The 19,710-nt window shown below is 41.8% G+C and overlaps 1 protein-coding gene across 1 annotated transcript; it reads left to right on the plus strand.

Moving 5' to 3' along the window:
- Positions 1 to 3,904: 3,904 nt before the first annotated feature.
- On the plus strand, positions 3,905 to 16,293 carry LOC139444916 (ultra-long-chain fatty acid omega-hydroxylase-like). The gene is made up of 11 exons (XM_071225924.1): positions 3,905 to 4,301; positions 6,916 to 7,063; positions 7,498 to 7,679; positions 8,196 to 8,320; positions 8,486 to 8,548; positions 9,146 to 9,269; positions 9,723 to 9,852; positions 10,545 to 10,674; positions 13,338 to 13,616; positions 14,948 to 15,013; positions 15,166 to 16,293. The coding sequence occupies exons 1-11, from the start codon at positions 4,047 to 4,049 to the stop codon at positions 15,266 to 15,268; spliced, it is 1,605 nt and encodes a 534-aa protein (XP_071082025.1). The 5' UTR covers positions 3,905 to 4,046; the 3' UTR covers positions 15,269 to 16,293.
- Positions 16,294 to 19,710: the final 3,417 nt, after the last annotated feature.

Genomic DNA, 19,710 nt, shown 5'->3' on the forward strand with positions numbered 1-19,710 from the left:
GACATAAATATATTGAACTTGATTGTTTTGGATTGATCATAAATGTTTGCACTCTGTCTTATGCCCTCAATAAACACGATAACATGATTGTTTAATGGTATACCGAATTGGTATCAGCAGTATACAATAACAGTACCAAAATACCAGCACTATTCATATAAATGCTAAGTGTTTCGGAATCAAGCTGAATACATGAACAAATTTGGAGTGGCGAAAAAGTGTCACGATCATTTAATAAAATGCTAAACAGAAACATTGCCACCGTGTGTTACCGTTATAGGAATACAACTGTAAATTAAACTCCCATTCTTTTGTGGAACATCATTTTCTGAACCCGGTCTCTGATAATATGACCCGTGACGATCCGGGGTAGAATAGGTCTTCAGCAACCCATGTTTGCCGTAAAAGGCGATTATGCTTGTCGTATGAGGCGACTAACGGGATCGGGTGGTCAGGCTCGCTGACTTGGTTGATGCATGTCATCGATCCCAATTGCGTGGATTGATGCTCATGATATTAATCACTGGATTATCTGTTCCAAACTCGATTATTTACAGACCGGCGTCATATAGCTGGAATGTTGCTGAGTGCAGCGTTAAACAACAAACCAACCAACCAATTCTGATAATTACTATGGCTTCCGCAAACAAAAGAACAATATTCTAGCAGACTGATTCCACCATAATTCTGCATTAGATCAGGGTTGAACAAAAAGATTCAGAGACCTTCAACCGCAATATTTGAATGTGTTAAGCATTCACTAATTGCATTGTGATTTGTAGTTTATATGCTGCGTTATCATATTTAAAGCTAGGTCACTCTAGATGGATTCAGCTGTTTTGTACATATTGGATTCAGCATTCGTATCATCACCATTCCCTTCAGTATGTGTTTCAAATATTCTTAGAAAGAGTCCACGTTACGTTGCATTTTGGAAGTATTATCTTTCATGCGTATTAAACCGTTATGATGACTTCAAGAGAATGTTGTTGCAGTTGATACTGAACCATTCCGAATTTGCATTTTGTGCAAATAAAGTAGGTCATTATGCTAAATTATATGGAAATTATGTATCAACCAAATCATTGTTGAAGTCGGAGAAGTCAATCGTTCACTGATGATGTTGTTGATGTCATCCTTCCAGGAATCCCATATTGGGTCGAAAATCCGACAATGTTATTATGTACATCTGATGTTAGTGTGTCAAAGTCAAGTATATCACAGCTATTGATGCAAGTGAATATACAAGCTGTACACAACAAACACATAGCCTACAGTGCCTGCACCTTTGCATGTTGTATTTCCAACTCCCCTGTCAGATCCCATTCTTCCACGTTCTATGTATACATTTTTTAATGTTTATACTCTGAGATATGGGGCGTCTGTGTGCAGAGCTATTGAACCGGTACACTTATCAGCATGTATTATAGCTTATGGTGAATGTGGATGTGTACCTTCATATGAATTTTCCAGTACATTAAAATAATTAAATATAGATTAAACATTCTGAAGATGCTTTGTAATAAATTGCCCAGAAAATGTCATAACATGATGTTGTTATACGAAAATCATAAGGCTGAAAAACTGTGTTTTTAATGCACAATTTCTTTTTACATTAATGTGGATATGAATGATCAAAGTGCACCAGAAATAAATATGAACTATTGTTATTCTAATGTATTTCTACTGTAGATACGTCTGGTAAATGTAACGCATATAAGCTATTCAAAATCTCATATATACACAGAAACATCTTTTGGTGTTAATCTGAGAAAATATGCACAGTTGCGATGTAGTTCCCACGAACTTATGATTGAATTAGGAAGACATAGAAAAAATACATAGTCAATTATGATTTTGTAATCATTGCAATCTAGATCGTAACGTAATCACTTCTTGTCAATATGAAGTAAATGTGATAATCTTAGCAGTGTATATTTAAAAAGATAAATCCCAGTATCCACAAATTTGTCTCTGAGTTATTGTGCAAACCATTTCAATATTTTTATTGAATATTGTGCAAACCATTTCAATACTTTTATTTAACATTTCATTTATCTAAATACCTAACTGGTTCAATATGTTTCCATGTGCACCGAAATTCTATGCCCTTTGTCTGTTTAATATATTCATCTAAATACCTAACTGGTTCAATATGTTTCCAAGTGCACCGAAATTCTATGCCCTTTGTCTGTTTGATATATTCATCTAAATACCTAACTGGTTCAATATGTTTCCAAGTGCACCGAAATTCAAGCCCTTTGTCTGTTTAATATATTCAGCAAATATTCGGCGTATCCCCTCTTATCATAAGCCCCTCCAGACAGGACCCTTCATCTCCAGCGCTAGCAATAAATTTCCATTAACACCTCCTAACGTCGCCGGATCTTACGTATATACATACACGTGGGACAATGACCTTGCCACACGTTACGTTACCTCGCTCTACAAAACCCCACTGACATGGTCAACCAGGGAGACAGCCAGAAGGTAAGTGACAGAGCGAGTCTCCACCCGGGAAGATTGGCCACTCGGTCCCGGTGTGTGTTCTGTCACGTTATTGTACATCTGTCACAACGTGTACCTTTTGGACTTATTCCAAACCATCAACAATAAACATGGCTGCTATGGCCTAAACTTCACCCCTGAGTTTTGTCATCCGTCATCACCCTGAGCTACCATCCGAGGGCCGACACTTACGCCCTTAGACATCTGTAATGGCTTCAGGTAACATTGATGTTATGGGAAATTTGTCTGACATTGTCATCATGCCATAATTCTGCAATTTGTGTGATATATAGCTTGCTAGGCATAATTTTGATTTTAATCACTGTAATAAATAGGATATGTGGCAGCTAGTTTGCCGAAAACAGGATAAACGTACCTTAAAGTTGTGAGTGAGCGAGCATGCGTGCATCCGTGTGTGCTTTATGTAGCTACAAATAAGTTTTGAGTGAATATGGTTTTACGCCGCTTTAAGCAATATCACCAGAAATGGGCTTCACACATAGTACCCATGTGGGTAATCGAACCCAGGTCTTCGGCGTGACGAACGTTTTAAACACCAGGCTACCACACCGCCTAAATATATTTTGAATGATAAACTCAGTTCTAAAAGCTTCAAAAACATTCACATGCAAAATGTGTTGAAGTATTAGTAAAAGTGCACGTGTTGATGGGATTAGAACGCTATTTGAGTAAAATCACAGCGTGTCAGCTTCCTGTTTGAGCAATGCCCTGATCACAGGAAAGTGGGACAGGTCTGAGACCACTGTTTACCACTTTGGTGAAACTCACGAGCAAGGATAGATGTGGGCGTCAGGTCAAATGTAAGATTCGAACCCACCATCATATATGATCCTTGCACGACTAAGGGACGCTATTCTGCAACATCCCCCCTCACCCACCACACACACATACCTTAAATGATTGAAAATAATAATTAGTATTCAAAGGTACGTTAAGGTATGTTAAGAGTGAGTGATGTGAGTGAGTGAGTGAGTGAGTGAGTGAGTGAGTGAGTGAATGAGGCTTTACGCATTGCGATAATGTTATCAGAACTGCAATAATAAACGGCTTGTCAGCGCAATGAATAACCAAAATGCGAATGTTAATCGTCTTTTTCTGTCCTCAAAATGCTTAAATGCACTCCTTGAAGTTATTAAATGCCCGATCATTTGCTCAAACCAGTGAGATTTGAAAATTGCTGGTATTTGAATGTGTCTAATGTTAACAGAAAAACCTTAGTGACGCAGCTCGTACACACTTGTTAGAAACACGAGCATGGAGAACGCCTTACAAGAACTGTGTACAACAATGTTTATCCAGACTATATGAACTCTCAACCCTTGTCCCGATCGTTATCAGGTAGCAGTGACATAGGTCAAAAACTGGAACACACCGAACCATGAAGCGTTAAGATACTCTGCCTTGAATATCACAGGGTGGTATTCAAGACGTCGACTCCGCTAGACTACTGAGCGTAATAGAAGACCTACATGTAGACGTTACGTCACAACCATTGACTGGGCACATGAAATAGGTAAATGAGCGACACACTTTCTCGGTGGAGTTGGGCACTGGGGTGGCGACAGGGAGAGAGGCTTGTCAACATGGACCCGATGGAGCTTGTATCTCGTTTCAATCGTAAAACTGTTCTCCAGTCTGTAGGGACATCTGTTCTTCTGTACGTGGCGTACCGCGTAATCAGGTTCCTGGTCTGGTATCGGCGTCTCTTCAGATTCTTCAACAGGTGTCAGGGCGTCAAGGACTTCTCCTGGAGGACCGGCAACCTGCATTTGGTGAGCCAGTTTACCTCGTCCCTGGTCATTGTTGTTACAGGTCAAAGTCGACTAGGGTGTTGTACACAAATAGTTATATGTACTGTTACGTCTGTTACTGCTGCTGTTACTGCGTCGTTTACTGCTGCAACTGGTTCTACTATGGTGACTCTGCTGCTGCTAAAACCATCATTCTTAGTCAAGACAGGATTCCGCTTCTGTGTCATGATAAATATTAGGAACAAATGATTATAAAATTAACCATTTCCGTGATTATGGGGAGAAAATGATCAGTTATTAAAACTGTTTTATAGTTCATAGGTGAGACCATACAACATACTTGGTGAGTTGTGTTTGATGATGGTGTAACTATGTGCGGCATTTATTGAGTTGTGCATTGTGATTGTGTATGTCTGTGCTGCACTTGGTGAGTTTTGTTTGTGATGGTGTGTGTATGTGCTGCACTTGGTAAGTTGTGTTTGTGATGGTGTGTGTATGTGCTGCACTTGGTGAGTTGTGTTTGTGATGGTGTATGTATGTGCTGCACTTGGTGACTAGTGTTTGATGATGGTGTGTGTATGTGCTGCACCTAGTGAGTTGTGTTTGATGATGGTGTGTGTATGTGCTGCACTTGGTGACTAGTGTTTGATGATGGTGTATGTATGTGCTGCACTTGGTGACTAGTGTTTGATGATGGTGTGTGTATGTGCTGCACTTGGTAAGTTGTGTTTGTGATGGTGTGTGTATGTGCTGCACTTGGTGAGTTGTGTTTGTGATGGTGTATGTATGTGCTGCACTTGGTGACTAGTGTTTGATGATGGTGTGTGTATGTGCTGCACTTGGTGAGTTGTGTTTGTGATGGTGTGTGTATGTGCTGCACTTGGTGACTAGTGTTTGATGATGGTGTATGTATGTGCTGCCCTTGGTGACTAGTGTTTGATGATGGTGTTTGTATGTGCTGCACTTGGTGAGTTGTGTTTGTGATGGTGTGTGTATGTGCTGCACTTGGTGAGTTGCGTTTGATGATGGTGTATGTATGTGCTGCCCTTGGTGAGTTGTGTTTGTGATGGTGTGTGTATGTGCTGCCCTTGGTGAGTTGTGTTTGTGATGGTGTGTGTATGTGCTGCACTTGGTGAGTTGTGTTTGATGATGGTGTGTGTATGTGCTGCACTTGGTGACTAGTGTTTGATGAAGGTGTATGTATGTGCTGCACTTGGTGACTAGTTTTTGATGATGGTGTATGTATGTGCTGCACTTGGTGAGTTGTGTTTGTGATGGTGTATGTATGTGCTGCACTTGGTGACTAGTGTTTGATGATGGTGTGTGTATGTGCTGCACCTAGTGAGTTGTGTTTGATGATGGTGTGTGTATGTGCTGCACTTGGTGACTAGTGTTTGATGATGGTGTATGTATGTGCTGCACTTGGTGACTAGTGTTTGATGATGGTGTGTGTATGTGCTGCACTTGGTAAGTTGTGTTTGTGATGGTGTGTGTATGTGCTGCACTTGGTGAGTTGTGTTTGTGATGGTGTATGTATGTGCTGCACTTGGTGACTAGTTTTTGATGATGGTGTGTGTATGTGCTGCACTTGGTGAGTTGTGTTTGTGATGGTGTGTGTATGTGCTGCACTTGGTGACTAGTGTTTGATGATGGTGTATGTATGTGCTGCACTTGGTGACTAGTGTTTGATGATGGTGTTTGTATGTGCTGCACTTGGTAAGTTGTGTTTGTGATGGTGTGTGTATGTGCTGCACTTGGTGAGTTGCGTTTGATGATGGTGTATGTATGTGCTGCCCTTGGTGAGTTGTGTTTGTGATGGTGTGTGTATGTGCTGCCCTTGGTGAGTTGTGTTTGTGATGGTGTGTGTATGTGCTGCACTTGGTGAGTTGTGTTTGATGATGGTGTGTGTATGTGCTGCACTTGGTGACTAGTGTTTGATGAAGGTGTATGTATGTGCTGCACTTGGTGACTAGTGTTTGATGATGGTGTATGTATGTGCTGCACTTGGTGAGTTGTGTTTGATGATGGTGTATGTATGTGCTACACTTCGTGAGTTTTGTTTGTGATGGTGTGTGTATGTGCTGCACTTGGTAAGTTGTGTTTGTGATGGTGTGTGTATGTGCTGCACTTGGTGAGTTGTGTTTGTGATGGTGTATGTATGTGCTGCACTTGGTGAGTTGTGTTTGTGATGGTGTGTGTATGTGCTGCACTTGGTGAGTTGTGTTTGTGATGGTGTGTGTATGTGCTGCACTTGGTGAGTTGTGTTTGTGATGGTGTATGTATGTGCTGCACTTGGTGAGTTGTGTTTGTGATGGTGTGTGTATGTGCTGCACTTGGTGAGTTGTGTTTGTGATGGTGTGTGTATGTGCTGCACTTGGTGAGTTGTGTTTGTGATGGTGTGTGTATGTGCTGCACTTGGTGAGTTGTGTTTGTGATAGTGTGTGTATGTGCTGCACTTGGTGAGTTGTGTTTGTGATGGTGTATGTATGTGCTGCACTTGGTGAGTTGTGTTTGTGATGGTGTGTGTATGTGCTGCACTTGGTGAGTTGTGTTTGTGATGGTGTGTGTATGTGCTGCACTTGGTGAGTGTTTGGAGATACTTGTATCATGCAGCAACCACACGACTTCGTTCTAGTACCCGCAGGACTTTGAGAAGCGTGCCCTGGTAGACAAGGAATGGATGAAGAGGTTCCCAAAGTACTGTAGGATCTGGAGAGGGCCCCTTCTGCCTATCATCAGCGTCTACCACCCTGATACTATCAGAGCCATCATCAAGTCTGCAGGTGGGTGGCCCTGTGGATGACGATATTCCGAATTTCTCCAAATGAAAGCGATTGAGTTGGGGTTAACGCCGCTTTGAACAAAATGTCACTTACGTCATGTCGTGTCAGCTTAATGTGGGGGGAATGCCAGAAGTGATGTAGGCCTCAAACGTCATTTCACGTCATTCAAGCACGGGTTTGTCACTTACAAACCGAGAAACATAATAAGGTCGAACCTGTATTTGGATCCACGATCACAGGCCTGAGGGATGTAGCCCTGCACGGCGAATTCCAACACCACCTACAACTGGAATACACAGCCCCTTCAAGTTGTTCATTGATGATAATACGACGTATGTTTCCCATTTTGTTTTGTAGAAAAGTTAATGCCAAAATATGTATCAACAGATTGTTGTTGTTTTCCCCCGGAGTTTATTTATTTTATTTTATTTCAGAACCAAAGCCGAGGGGTCTTTTAGGCCCATATGAATCATTAGTGCCCTGGCTGGGGGAGGGTCTCCTGATTGCGGGGGGACAACGCTGGTACAGATCTCGCCGCCTCCTCACCCCCGCCTTCCACTTCGACATCCTCAAACCTTACGTCAACGTCTCCAACAACGCCATTGACACCATGATGGTATTACTACTTGGCAGCTCATGTCTTACACGTTGTTGAGTTATTGTATAATAATAATGATGATGATGATGATGATGATGATGATGATGATGATGATGATGATGATGATAATGATGATGATGATGATGATGATGATGATGATGATGATGATGATGATGATGATGATGATGATGATGATGATAATAATAATAATAATAATAATAATAATAATAATGCAGAAGGCTGCAGTGTTGGGAAGACTTCACATTCTCCGGAACGTTCTGGGTGGGTTTGACTAACACCCATTCGCTGTGTGGGCTGCGTGTAGAAGGGGCAAGAGCCCTGGGCTGATGATGAGCCTAACCAGCCTGATTGGGCCAGGATCACCCAAACCCTCTTTGCTGCATTTTTTATGTTAATCTGTAAAAATAATAATGAACATTGAATATGACAACCTTTAACCTGTTAGGTTTGGGAACATAACTTTCAGCGCTAAGAGTAAAGATGTATCATGCATATTAACAACTCTTTGCACAGGAGAAGATTGACAAGCACGTGGAGGAAGGCACTAGTTTTGAGTTGTTCAACATGATCAGTATGTGTACATTTGATATCCTGTTGAGGTGCGCCATGTCTGTCGAAGAAAACATACAACAACAGGGGTAGGTATATAAAATGTTGTGTTTTGTTTTCTTTTGAATTTTGATTATTTTTCTTCATGTGGCTATATATTTATATTTACTGTTTTGTGTTTCAGCTTACTCCCAAAATTATAATAGTTGCATACAAAAATATAATCGCTACATTCATTTTATTTTGTGTTGTAGGAACACACATCCATATCTCAACGCAGTCAATGAATTACTTACTCTGAATGTAAACAGGGCCTTGTAAGTATATATGTCGGTTGCCATAACATAGTCACTTCTACAGTGATATAGACCATAGATATTACTATACGGGAATGGAATAAGAACCAAGGAGTTGGGTTGGATATTCAGTGATCCGTTGATATAATGTTATCACTGTTTGCCTTTTATGTCCAATGGAACCTATTTCAGCAGATAATCGAGGCGATGTTTTATATTTTCATACACGATGAGAAACATATTTGAGTGAGTGAGTGAGTTGGGTTTAACGCCGCTTTTAACAGTATTCCTGTCATATCACGGCGTGTCAGCGTAATGTGGGAGGAAAGTTCGAAGTGATGCAGGTCTTAGATGTTTACCACTTCGGTGAAACCCACGAGCACTGGTATGGTGCTGACAAACCTAGAAACATAATCGGGGCGAACCGGGATTCGAAACCACACTGATAGGTTTCTGGCGTGCCCAAGGGACGCAACTCTGCACAGCGAATCGCGGCGCCTTTGACGACTGGGCCACCCCAGAAACATATTTGAGAAAAGAATGGTTTGGAATCAGTTGAATATAAACTTGTGCGTTTGATGTGGATAACATAACTCTGTAAGACATGTTATCTTTCAGCAACCCATGGCATGCTTTTGACTTCATTTTTTACAACTCCTCCGAGGGGAAGACGTTTAAGAAGCATTGTGACTTTGTACATCGCTGGGCGGAAGACATCATCAACAAGAGGCGACAGACCTTGGTCAGTGTCTAACTTGAAAAACTATTTATATAATTCATTTCACAGAGCAATGCCAATGGTTGACAGAATAGGCCCCTAATGTAACTTTATACTGTGTGTGTAAGATTGTGCTCCGAGTGTTACATTGTACTGTGTATGTTGTACTCTATGTAATATTGTACCTTGCATGCTGTACTGCATGCAAAATTGTACTTTGTATGTTGTACAGTTTGTAACATTGTACAATGTATGTTGTACTTTATGTAACATTGTACTGTGTATGTTGTACTGCATGCAAAATTGTACTTTGTATGTTGTACTGTTTGTAACATTGTACAATGTATGTTGTACTTTATGTAACATTGTACTGTGTATGTAACATTGTACGGTGTATGTAACATTGTACTGGGTATGTAATATTGTACTGGGTATGTAATATTGTCCTGTGTGTCACATTGTGCTATGTGTATGCAGGAGAGAGATGGGCCCCCCAAGACCCGCTACCTCGACTTCTTGGACGTCCTGCTGAGTGCACGAGATGCTGATGGCAAGGGCCTCACCCCGCTGGAGATCAGGAATGAAGTTGACACATTCCTCTTTGAAGGTATGAAACAGCAACTTCAATGTGTTCATGCCAAACAATTAACATTAACTATCAAGTCTGTTACAAGAATGAAGATCAACGTTGCTTCCACGATTATTGCACTTATATTGCGACGTGTGTGTGTGTGTGTGTGTGTGTGTGTGTGTGTGTGTGTGTGTGTGTGTGTGTGTGTGTGTGTGTGTGTGTGTGTGTGTGTGTGTGTGTGTGTGTGTGTGTGTGTGTGTGTGTGTGTGTGTGTGCGGCTGCCTGTACAAGTCCGGACCTATGACGATTTATAGTGCTAGCTCACTGAGATACAATGCAGCAGTTTAACATGAATACCTCACCCAGACACAATATACTGACTCCGAGCCGACCAGTCCTTGTTTTATCCCCTTAATGCCGAGCGCCAGACAGGGTAACAACAAGTACCATCTTTTAACGTCTTTTGGTACGCGGCCGGGGCTCTCCGGGCGGACGCTCTACCACTAGACCACGGAGGCGGTCTATGGGTGCGTGATGTCAGTGTTGTGCGTGATGATTGTCTAAAGTAAGGGTGTGACCAAAAGCAATTGTGTGAATCAATATGCCTTGAACTCGTCAAATTCATTCTCACGAATTCATACCTTCAAATATTGTGCTATACTGTGCCTGTGATGTTAATGATAATATAGATATTAATTTTAGAATGAAGCACTGTGTTTCCTGAACAGGTCACGACACAACGACCAGTGGGATATCATGGACGCTGTTCACCATGGCCTCCAAACCCGAGTTCCAGACCCGGATACAGGAGGAACTGGACACACTGCTGGACGGTAGAGAGTCCAAGCACATCACGTGGTAGGGTACATCAAGTAATAGAACAGATCACCTGGTAGGGCACATCACATGGTAGGGCACATCACCTGGTAGGGCACATTACTTGGTAGGGTAGATCACCTGGTAGGGTAGATCACCTGGTAGGGTACATCACCTGGTAGGGTACATCACCTGGTAGGGTACATCACCTGGTAGGGTACATCAACTGGTAGGAAACATCACCTTGTAGGGTATATCACCTGGTAGGGCACATCACCTGGTAGGGCACATCACCTGGTAGGGCACATCACCTGGTAGGGCACATCACCTGGTAGGGCACATCATCGGATAGGGTAGATCACCTAGTAAGGCACACCACCTGGTAGGGTACATCACCTGGTAGGGTACATCACCTGCTAGGGTACATCAACTGGTAGGAAACATCACCTTGTAGGGTAGATCACCTGGTAGGGCACATCACCTGGGAGGCGCATCAACTGGTAGGGCACATCACCTGGTAGGACCAATCATCGGATAGGGTAGATCACCTAGTAAGGCACACCACCTGGTAGGGTACATCACCTGGTAGGGTACATCACCTGCTAGGGTACATCAACTGGTAGGAAACATCACCTTATAGGGCACATCATATGGTAGGACACATCACCTGGTAGGCAGACTAGTACTACTGCATCTTGTAGAGTAGTACAACAATATCTGGTAGAGCAGTACAACAGTATCTGGTAGAGCAGTACAACAGTATCTTGTAGAGTAGTACAACAGTATCTTGTAGAGTAGTACAACAGTATCTTGTAGAGTAGTACAACAGTATCTGGTAGAGTAGTACAACAGTATCTTGTAGAGTAGTACAACAGTATCTGGTAGAGTAGTACAACAGTATCTGGTAGAGTAGTACAACAGTATCTGGTAGAGTAGTACAACAGCATCTTGTAGAGTAGTACAACAGTATCTGGTAGAGCAGTACAACAGTATCTGGTAGAGCAGTACAACAGTATCTTGTAGAGTAGTACAACAGTATCTTGTAGAGTAGTACAACAGTATCTTGTAGAGTAGTACAACAGTATCTTGTAGAGTAGTAGAACAGTATATAGTAGAGTAGTAGTACAGCATCTTGTGGAGTACTTCTACCGTACCTGGTGGAGTATTACAACAGTATCTGGTGGAGTATTACAACAGTACCTGGTAGAGTAGTACAACAGTACCTGGTAGAGTATTACAACAGTATCTGGTGGAGTATTACAACAGTATCTGGTGGAGTATTACAACAGTACCTGGTGGAGTAGTACAACAGTACCTGGTAGAGTAGTACAACAGTACCTGGTAGAGTAGTACAACAGTACCTGGTAGAGTAGTACAACAATATCTGGTGGAGTAGTACAACAGTATCTGGTGGAGTAGTACAACAGTACCTGGTAGAGTAGTACAACAGTACCTGGTAGAGTAGTACAACAGTATCTGGTGGAGTAGTACAACAGTACCTGGTAGAGTAGTACAACAATATCTGGTGGAGTAGTACAACAGTATCTGGTGGAGTAGTACAACAGTACCTGGTGGAGTAGTACAACAGTACCTGGTAGAGTAGTACAACAGTATCTGGTGGAGTATTACAACAGTATCTGGTGGAGTATTACAACAGTACCTGGTGGAGTAGTACAACAGTACCTGGTGGAGTAGTACAACAGTACCTGGTAGAGTAGTAGAACAGTATCTGGTGGAGTAGTACAACAGTATCTGGTGGAGTAGTACAACAGTATCTGGTGGAGTACTACAACAGTATCTGGTAGAGTAGTACAACAGTATCTGGTAGAGTAGTACAACAGCATCTTGCAGAGTAGTACAACAGTATCTTGTGGAGTAGTACAACAGTATCTTGTAGAGTAGTACAACAGTATCTGGTGGAGTAGTACAACAGTATCTGGTGGAGTAGTACAACAGTATCTGGTGGAGTAGTACAACAGTATCTTGTAGAGTAGTACAACAATATCTGGTGGAGTAGTACAACAGTATCTGGTGGAGTAGTACAACAGTATCTGGTAGAGTAGTACAACAGTACCTGGTAGAGTAGTACAACAGTATCTTGTAGAGTAGTACAACAATATCTGGTGGAGTAGTACAACAGTATCTGGTGGAGTAGTACAACAGTATCTTGTAGAGTAGTACAACAGTATCTGGTGGAGTAGTACAACAGTATCTGATGGAGTAGTACAACAGTAGTACTTCTTATGTAGGTTATTGTTGGACAACATAAGTTTGAACCCACTAATTTAAAAAAAACACTTCCAAATTATGTCCAGAGTATGATATGGAGGACCATTGTGTGACAAAGACCTTTCATTAAAGCCTCAGAAACAATCACATCAATCCTAAATAAATTTACTTCAACAAAAGACAGTGATAACTGTCTCTCCACTTCCGAAGCAGATGGACATGGGTTAGAGGCACTCGGGGTTCCCGACTATAACGCCAAGACACATGGGTTGTTTTTAAACAATTCCAACACGAAACCAAATCAATAAATAGAGACCCATATGTTAGGATTTAAAAATGTTTTAGAGATCTGCATTGCTCAGAGCGGCCACAGACGTAACAACAACTGAACAAAAACGTGTAAATCTGTGTCTATGTAGGATTTATAAGTCTGAAAATGATCATTATCAGTGTTCGCCTTTTCTATTTGGTACAAGGGATGACATCCCCAAGATGGAGTATCTGACGCGATGTCTGAAGGAAGGGATGAGGTTTCACTCGCCTGTTCCGGCCATTCTTCGGAAACTGGAAAATCCAATGGATATTGATGGAAAAGTCTTTCCAGTAGGAACCCTCGTCGGCATAAATATATGGAAGGTTCATCACAACCCGGAAGTGTGGGAGGACCCGGATGTGTATGATCCCGATCGGTTTCTGCCTGAGAACATCCAGAAGAAGGACACCTACGCATACATCCCCTTCTCAGCTGGCCCACGGTAATACTACATCACCGTCAAGACAGTATCTCAGCTGGGTTAGGATAATCCAGTGGCCCACGGAAATACTATAACTGAAGATGTGTTACAAGACACAGGTTAGGATAACCTGACCCATACTACAGCTGTAGTCGGTGTGTCAAGCCAGTCTCTCCTTAGGTTTAAGATAACCTGGTGGTCCATGTTAATACCACAGCTGTAGTCGGTGTGTCAAGCCAGTCTCTCCTTAAGTTTAAGATAACCTGGTGGCCCATGTTAATACCACAGCTGTAGTCGGTGTGTCAAGCCAGTCCCTCTGTAGATTTAAGATAACCTGGTGGCCCATGTTAATACCACAGCTGTAGTCGGTGTGTCAAGCCAGTCTCTCTGTAGATTTAAGATAACCTCGTGGCTTTAGGATAACGTAGTGACCTTGGTAATACTACAGCTGTAGTTGGAGTGAATGTGTGAGTGAGTTGGGGTTAACGTCACTTTGAACAGCATTTCAGTTATATCTTAATGTGAGAGAAAAGACAAAAGTGATGTAGGTCTTAGACGTTTACCACTTTGGTGAAACCCACGAGAAAGGGTATGGTGCTGACAAACCTAGAAAATAATCGGGACGACTCGGAAGTCGAACCCACAATCATAGATTCCTGGCGTGCCTAATGGACGCAACCCTGCACAGCGAATTACGACGCCTAGACGACTAAACAACCCATGCCCACAGCTTAAGTTAGAGACACGTTTGTCAAGCTTAGGATCGCTGAGATTGTCTTGCAGCCCAAAGGCATGGTAGTGATAGTTGCTAGTGGTTTAGTTGAAGATAGCGGAACAAACCAACCACTTGGGATAGTGAGTCAAAACACGGACCAGGGAGATTAGTGGCTGATAGAGTAAATAGCGATCAACTCCATTTGGGTGGGCGTGCGATATCATTCAATCAGCAGAGTCACAAATTTTAACACGGGGTACTGGGAACCAACTCCGACCCAGAACCCAGAAGGGGGTAATAACTTTGCAATAAACGTGACGTGGGGTGGTCTCTACGCCACCTAAACTGAACTTCATGATACATTGTTTTATCAAAGCGTAGTATATGAGTAGATCGGTACTTCAGACTGGGGCAAATACACACAAACGTTTGTCCAAGTCCCACACTGTTCTCTTTGCATTTACCTTTGAATTCAGATTTCGAATTATACCTTTAAACAATAATAAAATATTAAAATGATTTCAGAGCAATAAATAGTTTCAGTAGTTTCTGTTCTATATATTTCATTTCCGATGTGCATACATTTTCCAGACATTTTCAGAATGTGATATTATTCTTTTTGATATTTTCGTTTTAGAAACTGTATCGGACAACATTTCGCCTTGAATGAGCAAAAGGTCATGCTTGGAAGAGTTCTTGAAAGGTTTGTTTACTTTTATGATAATATATATTTTGTATGTCTTTGATATAATTTGAATCAACTTTTGAAATATGCTGAAGTACGTTTTGAAATTGAGAAATTAAATATGCTGGTTGCATAATACAAATGAATGTTTGTTTTGTTTACTGTTTCAGATACAAGTTAGAGGCAGATATAAGCCACAAAGTCGGACGAAGGACTGCTGCCGTAATGAAGTCCACTGAAGGACTGTGGGTGTTCGCCAGACACAGACACTGAACATCCCAGCGGAACATATTGACACTGAACATCCCAGCGGAACATATTGACACTGAACATCCAAGCGGAACATATTGACACTGAACATCCCAGCGGAACATATTGACACTGAACAACCCAGCGGAACATATTGACACTGAACATCCCAGCGGAACATATTGACGCTGAACATCCCAGCGGGACATATTGACGCTGAACAAATGAACCCTAAGTTGAAATTGAAGAGAGATGAAATTATATTGCACTTCAATTGTCTTGGAATTATCACCAATGTCCTGCATACACTGTTTGGTCCAAACAGAGTCTGACTGTCTGGTGAAGCTGGTGCTGTAATAGTTAAGCTGATGATGTGATACACTCAGTAATCATGACATTATTGTGCAAGTACTATATTATTCCAGTGAAACTATACTTTCTTTCTGTAATGTTCCATTGTCACAAATGTATTAGAAGTGATAATCAGCACTTTCCACTGTTCCCCTCAGCAAATACCAGGCTTGTATTTTGAATGGTTCTGGGTTATATCACACGCAGAAATAGCAGCATGACTATTCATCGAACTGTTGATGCATAGCGATTGTCCTAGTGACACTGCATTGCATTAAGTTCAAATATCATTGGTTAACACTGTTATCTGTATCAAATCTGTCTTTACGTGAATGTTGATGTTCATGCAGTACCTTAGCAACCTAACTGGGGTATCTTCTCGAGGCAAGAGTGTCCACTAGCCAATCACCAGACTTTGATTAAGGCGTGTGGACACTCTTGTGTCTGGATGATGTAAGCCAGAATGTTGACGCCATTAGCTGGCATCTTCTCGAGGCAAGAGAGTCCACTATCCTATCACCAGACTTTGATATAGGCTAGTGGACACGCTTGTCGGGGAGATGTGTGTTGGAGCTTTTGGTATATTGGCAAAATCACAATTGGAAAATCGAAATCACCCCTCTTGTCGGACGGCTAGGTACAGAGGTTGCCATCGCTTTGAATATATATGCAAATATCTAGATAAAACATTAAATATTCAGATGTTTCTTTGATTTCAAACACGGATGAATAGGGTAGATGAAGATACTCATGAGGTCATCTATATATCTGAAGACCCGTGAAGATACCGGGATAGAATGGGTCTTCAGCAACCCATGCTTGCCGTAAAATGTGACTATGCTTGTCGTAAAAGGCGACTATGCTTGTCGTAAAAGGCGACTAACGGGATTGGGTGGTCAGGCTCGCTGACTTGGTTGATGCATGTCATCGATCCCAAATGCGTGGATTGATACTAATGATATCAATCACTGGATTGTCTGATCGATTATTTACAGACCGCCGTCATATAGCTGGAATATTGCTGAGTGCGGCGTTAAACAACAAACCAACCAACCAACCAATATATCTGAAACTGAGGTTGAACATTTTGGCATCGTGTTAAAACATTCCATTGGCAAAGAGAAACACTTATGCCAGGAGAGGGGCGCGGGTAGTACCCATGCGGATACCTACGGCTTGTTCTTCAACTCGCATATTTCGGTATCTGAAATGTCCTGAGTAGAATTACTTTCAGTCTTCATAAACTGACATAATCCATGAAAACCTGTAATATAATAACATGTCCAAACCCCTTCTTGGAAACAAAAGCTCTATTAATTAGAGAAAGTAATTTCTCTTTCACTTTATCATGAGGGGCAGTTGTGTAAAGGGCGGAAAAATCATGGCCGGAGATTGTATAACTTCAATATTTTTTTTTATTTCTTCAAGGTCCATATGTGACTAACTCCACTTGTCTCATATATTCTGAGTCAGCTGTGAGTGAGTGAGTCAGTGAGATTTAACAGTATTCCGGTTTTATCACGGCGTGTCAGTCTTGGGAGGACAGCCTGAATTGATGCATGTCTCAGACGTTTACTACTTTGGGTAGGGCGCTGACAAACTTGGAAACATAATCAGGGCGAACCGGGATTCGATCATAGGTTTCTTGCGTGACAAGGGGCGCAACTTTGCACAGAGAATTGCAGCGCCTTAGACGAGTGGGCCACCCATTTCCCGAGTTAGCAGTGATAAGTATGGGATGTTGGAGACCCACTCTTCTCGGACTCTCCCCGGGAACTGGGTGTAGGAGGACATGTGCTGTTCCGGAATATTCACGGGGAGACAATTAAAGGGCTGCTATAGCGATCTGTTTATGACAGCCTGTGTCGGCTAATTACCTTGTAGCCATGACATTTATATGTCAAGAATCTCAAATTGCTTTTACTATTACTAAAATTCCATCCATTGTTAATACTCATCCGCATCGCATTGTACATTGCTGTCAGCCACCCGGAACGAGCTGTGCAATTGTGTCACTCAATTGGTAATCCGTGTCAGGTGACCTTGACTGTCTAATCCTTGGGCCAGAGGGGCAGAGGGAAGGCCTCAGCCTCAGCCTCAGTCTAGCTAGGTTTGGGCGAGGTGCCCCAGGGCAGCGACACAACATCAACTAGTGCCAAGCTATGACGTCACTTCCTGTCGAGGACCGTACCCTTGGTTAAAATGTCACCCTAGTTATAGTGCCATGTTTTCTCTCAGAACGGAATTTTGCAGTACAAAATTCCCTGGTTATAATGCCATCATGGTTATAATGCCAATACCAATGTGTTTAAGAACAAACGTTCCTATTTCCCGATAATAATACCATTTGCTTCAATTTTGACAAAAAATGGCAATGTCGTTAATATATCAGAGATAATTCCCTTTTCTTATATGAACATATTCATTATCATTGTGACACGCCTGTACGTTGTTCAGGCTATAGGTAGGGTTGTAGACACCGTTAAAGTGGGACTATGCTTTAAGGTCTGCTGTACGCGTTCAGTATTACCCTGAAAGTGTTGCCAATAATATGGGAAGCGGGGGCGTTCTCTGCACGTAGGTAACAAACTGTTAAACTATTGTGTATCACAATATTTGTATAAGTAGACAGCCATAGGTGTCTTTTTACTAGAATCAAGCTTACTGGGACTGTCAATTTGCCGGAGCACTGTGCCCTTTATGGCCTCATCGTGTGTTGCGTCATTGTAACTCCAGTCCAGAGGTGTTTCCAACTTTCCACACTGCGAAGGAAAACCTGCTGAATCATTAAGTAAGCATGGCAAATATATGGAACACAACCTTTGCACAGCACTTCTGTAAATAAATACAGCTTTGTACATCACGTCAGCTAGGAATCTAGTTATTGCTAATTCATGTACATGTTCGTTGTAAACTGGGTGTGTGTTATGTCGCGTTAACGATTATTGCACTTATATAGCGACGTTCATGCACGTGTGTGTGTGTGTGTGTGTGTGTGTGTGTGTGTGTTGCTGCCTGTACTAGACTAGGCCGGACTTATCCTCACTGAGATACCATGCCGCAGTCTCACATGAAAACCCCATTCATTCACAGGGATGTAAGCAGGTTTTCCCGATAAAAGAGAGGAAAAGTCTGGGTGTGCCCCCCAGAATTGGTTTTAAACATTTGATTGCATTTTAAGCAATTTCGTGCAGTTTGGACAACATTCACACCAAGAAGTGTAACAAGTCAATGGCAAAAGTTAATAAGTCAAATAAACAAAGATGGCAGATGCAGTAAAAGTCCGGTTTTCGATCATAATTTTTGAGTGTTTTTTTCTGAATCTTTGATTATAATTTTACGCGGAAGATGATTTTTTCCGAGGACTACTGTTTTAAAAAAACGCGATTTTCCGCGTTTCCGCGGAGATTTCACAGTCCTACATTTAAGTCCGGAATATATGTTCGCAATTTCACCAATCTAATTAAAATCGTATCACAGTTCTCGCTATCGCTAAACAAAGCGGCAGCGAGAACTTAGATCTTATTTTGATGAGATTGCAATTTCATCGAGTTCGCAAAACTCGATTTCTCAGCGAGCTGTGAGTAGGCTGCATGGATTATAATTGTCCTCTCCTTAACCAATCAGAGGCTAGTATTTTCATGTAAAGTAAGATAGCGTCGGTTGATCATGCTATCAACTACTGGTTTGTGTGATCCAGACTCGACTATTTCCAGGCCACCGGGACATAGCTGGTGTATTGTCGACTGTTGCGTAAAAGAACATTCACTGACATATGTTCAGACTAGTTCAGGTGTTAACAATAAATTTTAGCTCCTAAATCTAAATAAATGAAATGGCTGTTTGTCGCTTGTTGCGACCGCCGTTTTGTTCATGACAGCAGCTCGGAGAGGCCATGATGCATTTTGCAGAATGTAAAGATTTTACGTGCGCCTCACACGCCTAATATTTTCTAATAATCTCACTGCTTTATTAACGTTTTCAAGAATTTCTTCTTTGTTGTTTAACGCGCTCAGCAATATCCCAGCTATATGACGGCGATATGTAATTATCGAGTCTGGACCAGATAATCCAGTGATCGACATCATGAGCATCGATCCACGCATTTGGGATAC

Source organism: Haliotis cracherodii, unplaced genomic scaffold (assembly GCF_022045235.1).
Source record: "Haliotis cracherodii isolate W230 unplaced genomic scaffold, xgHalCrac1.p SCAF_6, whole genome shotgun sequence".
Taxonomy (NCBI): domain Eukaryota; kingdom Metazoa; phylum Mollusca; class Gastropoda; order Lepetellida; family Haliotidae; genus Haliotis; species Haliotis cracherodii.

What these genes read in the sequence shown, in the direction of transcription:
- LOC139444916 (XM_071225924.1), top strand. Translation starts at nt 4,047, where the DNA reads ATGAGCGACACACTTTCTCGGTGGAGTTGGGCACTGGGGTGGCGACAG. An exon ending in ACGCCATTGACACCATGATG is followed by an intron (nt 7,680 to 8,195) that starts GTATTACTACTT and finishes CTCTTTGCACAG; the next exon opens with GAGAAGATTGACAAGCACGT. An exon ending in CTGAATGTAAACAGGGCCTT is followed by an intron (nt 8,549 to 9,145) that starts GTAAGTATATAT and finishes GTTATCTTTCAG; the next exon opens with CAACCCATGGCATGCTTTTG.